Consider the following 10,103-nt stretch of genomic DNA (forward strand, 5'->3'; position numbering starts at 1 on the left):
AAATTAGCTGGGCATGGTGGCATACACCTGTAATCCCAGCTACTCAGGAGGCTGAGGCAGGAGAATTGCTTGAACCCAGGAGGCGGAGGTTGCAGTAAGCTGTGATTGCACCACTGCACTCCAGCCTGGGCGAAAGAGTGAGACTCCATCTCAAAAAAAAAAAAAAAGGCATGGTGACTCACACCTGTAATCCAGCACTTTGGGAAGCAGAGGTGGGCCGACCACCTGAGATTGGGAGTTCGAGACCAGCCTGACTAACATGGAGAAACCCCATCTCTATTAAAAATACAAAATTAGCTGGGCGTGGTGGCGCATGCCTGTAATCCCAGCTACTGGGGAGACTGAGGCAGGAGAATCGCTTGAACCCAGGAGGCAGAGGTTGTGGTGAGCCAAGATCACACCATTGCACTCCAGCCTGAGCAACAAGAGCGAAACTCTTGTCTCAAATAAATAAACAAATAAATAAATAAAATAAATTGTCAAGACAGGGATCTCACTATGTTACCGAGGCTGGTCTTGAACTCCTGGGGGGGCTCAAGTGATCCTCTGCCTCAGCCTACCAAAGTACTGGGATTACAGATGTGGGCCACTATGCCTGGTCCCTATTGTCTGTTTCTTCTTATGTCCTCCAAAGACAAAATGGTTCAACACTGTGTCTGTTCCATTCCCTTTCCAAGTGTACCTCCTGGATCTGAGACCCTAACCCTCTCTCTCATCATTCCTTAAGCCCATTTACTCAATCACTATTTGAGTCTACTATGGGTCAAGCACTGCTCAAGGACCTGGTGATATAGCAATCAAAACAACCAACTAGAGTCCCTGCCTCATGGAGCTGACCTTCTGTGGGACCTCAGACCCCAGACTTCACTTGTGAGACCACTTAACTGTCCTTAACTGGCTGCCCTACTCCTGCCCTGTTCCTGCCCTGCTCTGCTTTGAAGCCCTGTCAGTCTCAGGCTTTCCCAACTGTTGCTTATCTCTCTTTCACTGAAACACGTGCACGCGCGCGCGCACACACACACACACACACACACACACACACACGCCCCTCTGATTTTAAACTGAGGCACAGCACGGCAGGGTTCCAGGGCTCCTGCTACTCACTGCTTCTCGCTCCCGGTCCATGATAGTCTCCAGCTCCTCAAAGTGCCGAAGTTTGATCTCCAACTTTTTCATCTGGGTCTCCACCAGCAGGGCCACCAAAGATTTGATCTTCCTTTCCTCAACAGCAGCCAAGTGCTAGGGAAGGAGGAATGAGACAACACATCAGTGGGAGGACCCAACTGAAGACAATACAGAAGAAAGGTAGGGTGGATGCTGGCAGGTATAAGAACAAACTTGCCGTGGTAACAACTCATGGTGAGAGGGCTTGACTTTTTTTGTGCTGGGATCATAGGTGTGAGCCACTGTGTCTTTTTTTTTTTTGAGACAGTCTCACTCTTTTGAGACAGTTGCCCAGGCTGGAGTGCAGTGGCATGATCTCAGCTCACTGTAACCTCCACCTCATGGGTTCAAGCAATTCTCGTGCTTTAGCCTCCCTAGTAGCTGGGATTACAGACATGCGCCACCACGCCAGCTAATTTCTGTGTTTTTAGTAGAGACAGGGTTTCACCATGTTGGCCAGGCTGGTCTCAAACTTCCAACCTCAGGTGATCCACCTGCCTCAGCCTCCCAAAGTCCTGGGATTACTTACACGTGTGAGCCACTGCGGCCAGCCTTTTTAAAAAATTAAATTATTTTGGCCAGGCGCGGTGTCTCAAGCCTGTAATCCCAGCACTTTGGGATGCTGAGACGAGCAGATCCCTTGAGTCTAGGAGTTCGAGACCAGCCTGGGGCAACAGGGTGAAACCCCGTCTCTACTAAAAATACAAAAATTAACCAGGCATGGTGGCAAGTGCCTGTAATCCCAGCTACTCGGGAGGCTGAGGTGGGAGAATCGCTTGAACCCAGGAGGTGGAGGCTGCAGTGAGCCGAGATTGTGCCACTGCACTCCAGCCTGGACAACAGAGTGAGACTCCATCTCAATAAATAAATAAATAAATAAATAAAAGAACATGGAGGTTGGGCGTGGTGGCTCACACCTGTAATTCCAGCAATTTGGTATGCCAAGGCGGGTGGATCACCTGAGGTCAGGAGTTCAAGACCAGCCTGGTCAACATGGCGAAACCCTGTCTCTACTAAAAATACAAAGAGTTAGCCGGGCATGGTGTTGTGCTCCTGTAATCCCAGCTACTCGGGAGGCAAAGGCAGGAGAATCACTTGAACCTGGGAGGTGGAGGCTGCAGTGAGCCGAGATCTGATAGAGCAAGACTCTGTCTCAAAAAAAAACATGGAGATACTGTGGCAAAGGGTAACACGGAGTCAAATACCGACAGGGTTGAAAACAGGCCCAATGGTGACATATTTTTTTAAAGCTTAGAGAAGGGATGACTAACTTTACCTCCTCCAGAGATTAAAAATTAAAAATAAATAGGTCAGTATTATTTAAGGTGTGGGTGAGGAAGGATTTCCTCTAAGTAACATGAGATTAGAGAAGTGGGCATTTTCTTCCCTGAGGTCTTCAAGGTCTGGCCTCACCTTGGCTTTCACTGCGGCAGCAGCCAGGGCGGCAGCAGCGGCGGTGGAGAGGTTGCCCTCGCCAATGTCCCGCTCCACCTTTGTCTTCCTTTCCCCCTCAGACTCCACCACTTCCTTCAGCACTTCCTCCTGCCCTTCCTTTGGCTCCTTCTCCTTCTCAGGATCGACTGGGCCAGGACAAGGGTTAAGTTAGCCCCACAGTTTCACCTCTCTTCCCTGCACCCCCACCTACCCTTGTGGGAGGCTCACCTATTGGGTCTCCATCACTCTTCTCAGACTCCTTCTCACTGTCACCTTCTTTCCCTTTCTCCTCATCCTTCTTGGGAGCCTCGCTGGTTTTCTCCTTTGCTTCCTCCTCTATGGCACCCCCTCCTTCTCGGGGTTCCTGAAATTCCAGTGATAGAAAAGGAGAGTTATCAGGGATTGGGGTGATTAGTTCTCACACAGAGGAGCCAGACAGGGAACTAAATTTATTCCTCTTACTTCGGAGGTGATTTCATTCTAGGAGACAACCCCGTCCAAAACCAGCCCTTGCCCACCTAAGCTGAACAAGGCCAATTCCCCCATCACCACAGTGCTGCACACAGCCCCTGCAGCTCCCAGCAATCCCTCCGTACCTTGGGCTCCTTCTTCTCATCTGTGGCCTGGCCTTCCACCCGAGCCTCGTCATTCCCGCTCTCCTCTGGGCCCATGGGAAAAGGAAAACAGGAAATGTCTAATACACAGTCGTCTGTGTCTAACACTCTTCTTTTTTTTAGAGACAGGTTCTTGCTGTGTTGCCCAGGTTGGTCTCAAACTCCTGGGCCCACGCAATCCTCCCACCTCAGCCTCCTGAGCAGCTTGGACTACAGGTGTGAGCCTCTGCACCCAGCTTCTCCATAACACCTGTATTTTTTCTTTTGAGACAGGGTCTCACTCTGTCGCCCAGGCTGGAGTGCAGTAGCACAATCATGGTTCACTGCAGCCTTGACTTCCTGGGCTCAAGTAGTTCTCTCACCTCAGCCTCCTGTGTACCTGAGGCTACAGGCGCAAGCCACCACGCCTGGCTAATTTTTTTGGTATTTTTTTGTAGAGACGGGATTTTGCCACGTTGCCCAGACTGGTTTCAAACTCCTGGGCTCAAATGATCTGCCCACCTCAGCCTCCCAAAGTACTGGGATTACAGACGTGAGCCACTGCGCCCAGCCTTCACAAGACTTTTTCCTTTTTGAGACGAAGTCTTGCTTTGTCGCCCAGACTGGAGTGCAGTGGCCTTGATCTTGGCTCACTGCAACCTCTGGCACCCAGGTTTAAGCTATTGTCCTGCCTCAGCCTCTGAAATAGCTGGGATTACAGGTGCGTGCCACCACGCCCAGCTAATTTTTGTATCTTTAGTACAGACGGGGTTTCAGCATCTTAGCCAGGCTGGTCTTGAACTCCTGACCTCATGATCCACCCACCTCAGCCTCTCAAAGTGCTGGGATTATAGGCGTGAGCCATCGCGCCCAGCCTTCACAAGACTTTTCTTTTTTTTTTTTTTTTTTCTTGAGACAGGGTCTCGCTCTGTGGCCCAGGCTGGAGTGCAGTGGCCGGATCTCAGCTCACTGCAAGCTCCGCCTCCCGGGTTCACGCCATTCTCCTGCCTCAGCCTCCCGAGTAGCTGGGACTACAGGCACCCGCCACCTCGCCCGGCTAGTTTTTTGTATTTTTTAGTAGAGATGGGGTTTCACCAGGTTAGCCAGGATGGTCTCGATCTCCTGACCTCGTGATCCGCCCGTCTCGGCCTCCCAAAGTGCTGGGATTACAGGCTTGAGCCACCGCACCCGGCCAAGACTTTTCTAATAGCCCCTTCTACAGGCCAAGATTTTTCTACCCAAAATCTTCATGAGAGGGCCAGTAGGGGTCCAGAGCCCCTGAGGTAAGCTCATGGGGAAAATAAAAACCCTACCGATTTTCTCATTCATGTTGTGCTCTGATGCCAACTTGAGGCAGAAATGGCACAGGGAGGCCAGGTGGCTCCGGCTCTTGTGAAAGGCAAGAAATGTGGGAACCTGCCTGGCCTTACCAATCCGCTCAGGCTCATCAGAGGTGGTTCCTGCAATGCCACTGCTTTCCAGACCGAAGGCAGGGTCCGCCTTGCCTGTTACTTTGGCTGCTTCTTCCACTTTCCGAACATGGGCCTCCACCAAGGCCGTGGGTACCTCTTCCTTCATTTTGGAGAACTCCTCTGTAAGACCCAGAAAGGATGAGGCTGGGAGTGGCGCAGGGGGACAGTTCTGGCAATCCCTGCAAAAGCTTACTCACAAGCCCATGTCTTTATCTAAGCCAGTATGGAGCCTAGACAGATGCCCGAGCTGAGGCCTGCACAGACAAGGACAGCAGGGCAGCCAAACTTGAGAGGATTCACAGTCTGAGTAACTAGCCCTTCAAAAGCAAACTAAGAAGGCCAGGTGGAACCGCCCACCCCCATTACCTAGGGCTGACTTTGCAGCAGCAGAGGCGACTCGGGGATCGACGACAGAGGCCAAGAAGGCAACAGTGCTCATAACAGGGTTGCCCGACTGACTGAAGGGGATGGGTTGGTAGGCCAGGGGGCCTAGGGAGGCCTCTGAGTCCTCCAGGTATGGGTCTTCAATGGGAAGACGAAGAAAATGCAAGATGCACTCGTCCTGTGTGCGGCTTCCCACATGCTCGGACACTTTGTTCCAGTCATCTTTGTACATTTCCAGTGCCTGGTGGTAGTGGTGGAGACATAACTCCGCTTACTTAGCCACTTTTCTCGAAGGCCGACACCCCCCATCCTACTAAGGGCAGCTGGTTTCAAAGCTCTCTATGTTCTGGTATTTGTGTACTCTGCTAGGTCCAAGAGGGATCTTGAAGTAGCACTAAGAAAGGATATGAAGTTAATGAAATGGCCCAAATCCCCAGCCTGGAGCTGGTCCCTGCGGCAGGTGCAACAGGCATTGGGAACGGGAGAGACAGGGCAAGATCATGCTCTGCTCATGCCAAACTCCACGATCTCTCCTCACTCACAAGTGTGGCCAGCAACTTCAACATGTCTGTTTTCTTTTTTTGTTTGTTTGTTTTTTGAAACAGGGTCTTGTCTCACTCTGTCACCCATGCTGGAGTGCAGTGGTATGATCATAGCTCACTGGAGCCTTGACCTCCTGGGCAATCCTCCCACTTAGCCTCCTGAGTAGCTGGGACCACAGGTGTGTGCCACCACACCTGGCTAATTTTTAAAATTTTTCATAGAGGCAGAGTCTCACTATGTTGTCCAGGCTCATCTCGAACTCCTGGGCTCAAGCGATCCTCCTGCCTTGGCCTCCCAAAGTGCTGGGATTACAGGTGTGAGCCTCTACACGGAGCCCACTTCTGTTTCCAGAGAAAAACTCTTTTCTTTGCCCCAATTACCTCCAGGAGAAGCAGGGTTTCCTGTTCTGTCCACTCACGAGTGGCACTGGCTGCAGCTTTGCTCTGCAGGGGAAACACAGGCAGGTCAGAAGAGAGGAGCCTGTGACCTCTGAGGAGGGAACATTCTCTACCCCTAAAGTCGGCCCCCACCTCCTACCTTGGAGGGAACATTCTTTTTTGTGTACATGTCTGTGCGCAGCCCAAAGTTTTGCATGTCTGTTGGTTTCTCTTTGCCTTTGTCAGGAAAGTTGAGCATTTGTTGGGAAGCAGAGGTCTGCTATTTGTGGAGGGAAAGAAAGAGGTGAGTACAAGTGACCACTGGGAGCCAGGGGCTGACAGAGAGAAAAAACAGACAGAAGGAGCTTCTTTCCCAAAGCCAGGGACACCCCTGGGTGGGACTTCCTCCCTTACTGCTGTAGTTCCTCTGCTCTCATGTCTCTTCTTCCCGGGCAGGGGCCCCCCAATAAAGGGGCAAATGAGCAGCCCAGCAGGGTCTGCACCCCACCTACCAGCTCTGGCTTGCCCTTAGCCGTCTCTGGCACCAGGTCATCCAGCTCTTTGCCCTTTCGCCCAGCCTTGGTATCAGCATCAACCTGGCGGCCCTGGGGGACAGAGCTTGGCGTCATGGAGGCTGGGCAGGAAATGACCAGGTCAAGGCCCTGGAGGCCTCAAGACCAAATGCTGGGCGGCCCGCAAGCTCTGGGGGCACTCATGCCACTGTTCCATGTTCCCTTCATGATTAGTAAGACATGTCATTGGCATGATATCCATATATATTCACATTATCTTTACAGGTTCTCTTAGGAGCTGGACAATTACGTTCTAATCCTAGATTTGGTACTCTGTGACCTTGGGCAAGCCACATAACCTTCTTCCTAAATTTTGTAATGGATGAAGTGGAAACGAAAAAAAAAAAAAAGAAGGTGATAATTATGAGGCAAAAATGAAAAAATGTGGCAAAGATGACAAAGTTTAAAAATTTCATGCAAGTTAATTTTAAGCCATTTTTCTCTATCTATTGAATCCCCTACATTAGCCTGTCTGCTCCTTGAGTAAAAGGATAATCTCTTCTCCCTCAGCAATTACAGCCTTAGGTACAAAGGCTGAGAGAGGGTGCTAAACACATGGGGCTGATTCCTGTGGCCCTTTGCATCCCATGGAAAAGGAAGAAGCCTCAAAACACTCCTGAACCATTAGCCTAAAAACCAGAAAAAGAAAAGTTCAAAGAAGCCCAATCTTCCCAACCCCGCCCCGTCCCCATAGTACCTCACCCTACCTGAGGGGTCTTGGGCTGCAGAGGCACTAGCCCTGATGGTGTGTCAGCCAAGACATGGAAGTGAGAGGTAGGCGGAGGCCCCATTGGGGTTGGTCGACTCTCAGCATCCACCTGGTAGTTAATAAGACCCCACTGTTCTAGGAAGGCATGGACCCTGTGCGGAGAGAGGCAGAGACAGTGTCACACGGATAGCCAGAAAGGTGCACGAGGAAGAGAAAAACTGGGGGTAGAAGTTGGGGCATAAACCCCCTCCCCACCCAACCCCAGCCTTTTCCTCTGTTCATTGTACTCCTTAGGAAATTTTACCTACTCCAGTTGTTCATTTACCACCTAAATGCCAGTGACACCCAAGTCTACATCTCCAGCCTGGGCCAATCTCTATATCCACCTACCTACTGAACATTTCTTCCTGAATAGCTAGTAAAACTGAACCAGTTTCTTTCTTTTCTTTTCTTTCTTTGCCCTTCCTCCCTCCCCCCTCCCTCCCTCTCCCTCTTTTTCTTTTTTTCTATCCTTGAGAGAGGCTGAAGTGCAGTAGTGTGATCACCGCTCACTGCAGCCTCCACTCCACGGCTCAGTGATCCTCCCATCTCAGCCTCCTGAGTCACTAAGACCACAGACACGTGCGACCACGCCTAGCTAATTTTTTTGCATTTTCTGTAGAGATGGGGTTTCGCCATTTTGCCCAGGCTGGTCTCGAACTTCTGGCCTCCAGCGATCCTCCCACCTTGGTCTCCCAAAATGTTTAGATTATAGGCATGAGCCACTACACCTGGCCTGAACCAGTAGCTTTCAATTACACATGTGCTCCTTCTTTGTCCTATATTCTACACTTCAGAGAATGCCACTGCTAATCCCTTAAGTCATTCATTCCCAAACCTGTACTTCACCTTTCTCTAGAGGTGTTTTTTTCTGCCTGCTCCTCTATGTTCCTTGCTGGCATCTCTACTGTTGTCAAAACACATCCATAGGCAGGCATCTTCATGTACCCCCTTCCCCCCAGCCACAAGACCCACCTCATGATGGCACAGACATCACCCGCTAGGTTTCGACGACAGGCGGTAGAGGTAAGATACTCTTGGGGGTTCAGTCGGTAAGTGTCAATCATAAAGTTTCGATAGGCCAGGTAGCTTAGAAGAGAGAGAGAAACAAGAAAAAAAATAAATGTTTGTTAAAGGGCTAAAGGAAAAAATGGTAAGAGAGCTAACGACTTCTCCTGCATGATAAAGGTGGAAAAAAATAGATTATTTGACTCAATCCGCTGAGTGCCTGCTATGTGCTAGATGAAAGGGTTTCAAATAGGTCTTAGTTTTCCTTGATGGTGTTTTCTTTAAATGAATTATCTCCTTGGCTATACTTATGGATATTTCATACAATTTTTTTTTTTTTTTGAGATGGAGTTTCACTCTTGTTGCCCAGGCTGGAGTGCAATGGCGTGATCTTGGCTCACAGTCACTTCCGCCTCCTGGGTTCAAGCAATTCTCCTGCCTCAGCCTCCTCAGTAGCTGAGATGACAGGCATGTGCCACTGCGGTGGGATAATTTTGTATTTTTAGTAGAGACAGGTTTACTCCATGTTGGTCAGGCTGGTCTTGAACTCCTGACCTCAGGTGATCCTCCTGCCTCGGCCTCCCAAAGTGCTGGGATTACAGGCATAAGCCACTGCGCCTGGCCATTTTATACAATTTTTAAATAAGGAATTAGAAGTTAAGAAAAAGTACTCATTCCCAAACTCAGATGTTAATAAGGAAGTCCTTATTCATGCACACAGCTAGTTAGCATAATATAGTAAAAAACATATGTTTTGAAGAAAAGACCTAATCCCAGTTCTACCATGAGGACCTTGGCAATTTACTTCGATATTTTTAAACCTCAGTTTCCTCATCTGTAAAATGGAACATCCGTTGAGAATGAGAGGTCTATAGAGTACTAGTACAGTGCCTGGGGCACTGTAAGGGCTCAAAAAAAATAGCGGCTATTATGTGGTACAGTGTAAACTTTCAGATCATGGGCCAGATTAAAGGATTCAGATCCTGGTTTTACTTACTAGCTCTGTGACTTTATGCAGGTGACCTGACTCCTCTGTACCCTATCTGTCAACTGAAGATGGTATCAACCTCCGTTGACATAAAGATTAAATTACTCAATGTATGTTGGACATTTAGGATAGTGCCTGGGAGATACTAAGCTCTCAATAGATGTAGGCAATTATCATCATTTACTATTTTTTTTTTCTGAGATGGAGTTTCACTCTTGTTGCCCAGGCTGGAGTGCAATGACGTGATCTCGGGCTCACTGCAACTTCCACCTACTGGGCTCAAGTGATTCTCCTGCCTCAGCCTCCCAAGTAGCTGGCATTACAGGTGTGTGCCACCACACCCAGCTAATTTTTGTATTTTTAGTAGAGATGGGGTTTTACCATGTTGGCCAGGCTGGTCTCGAACTCCTGACCTCATGATCTGCCCCGCCTCGGACTCCCGAAGTGCTGGAATTACAGGCGTGAACCACTGCACCGAGCCCATCATTTACTATTTTATACCAAGAGTTCAGTTCCTACTCCAACCCTGCCTGCATGTCATGTTGAATTCATTTCATCTGATCACTACTTTCTTTTCACACATACTGCTTTCTCCAGGAAGAGAAGAAGAGAGAACCACAGCAAGCTATGAGGAAAAAACATGGAGGGACCACCAGAGAAGGCAAGCTGTGGAATACCAGGAAGAAAACTTGTTCAGTTCTCAGTCTCACCCACCTCATCAATGTGGTTATCTTCAAGTATTCCTAACCAAAGAAGATTGCCACGTCTTATCCAAAGCCAAGCAGGTTTGGCCTGAGGCAAAATCTTTTTTTTTTTTTTT

The 10,103-nt window shown here is 49.3% G+C and overlaps 1 protein-coding gene across 1 annotated transcript in view; it reads right to left on the minus strand.

The window, feature by feature from the left end:
• The window catches only part of SMARCC2 (SWI/SNF related, matrix associated, actin dependent regulator of chromatin, subfamily c, member 2), a 25,996-nt gene that overhangs the window by 5,058 nt on the left and 10,835 nt on the right, over window positions 1-10,103 (minus strand). Inside the window, exons 15-25 of the mRNA XM_011970027.1 lie at window positions 8,263-8,376; window positions 7,247-7,400; window positions 6,480-6,572; window positions 6,128-6,247; window positions 5,971-6,033; window positions 5,030-5,288; window positions 4,622-4,783; window positions 3,195-3,259; window positions 2,827-2,962; window positions 2,578-2,744; window positions 1,105-1,239 (exon numbers count right to left, since the gene is read on the minus strand). Of these exons, the coding sequence (XP_011825417.1) occupies window positions 1,105-1,239; window positions 2,578-2,744; window positions 2,827-2,962; window positions 3,195-3,259; window positions 4,622-4,783; window positions 5,030-5,288; window positions 5,971-6,033; window positions 6,128-6,247; window positions 6,480-6,572; window positions 7,247-7,400; window positions 8,263-8,376 (1,468 nt within the window). The remainder of the gene's footprint in view (window positions 1-1,104; window positions 1,240-2,577; window positions 2,745-2,826; window positions 2,963-3,194; window positions 3,260-4,621; window positions 4,784-5,029; window positions 5,289-5,970; window positions 6,034-6,127; window positions 6,248-6,479; window positions 6,573-7,246; window positions 7,401-8,262; window positions 8,377-10,103) is intronic.

This window comes from Mandrillus leucophaeus, unplaced genomic scaffold (assembly GCF_000951045.1).
Source record: "Mandrillus leucophaeus isolate KB7577 unplaced genomic scaffold, Mleu.le_1.0 Scaffold922, whole genome shotgun sequence".
In the NCBI taxonomy this organism is placed as follows: domain Eukaryota; kingdom Metazoa; phylum Chordata; class Mammalia; order Primates; family Cercopithecidae; genus Mandrillus; species Mandrillus leucophaeus.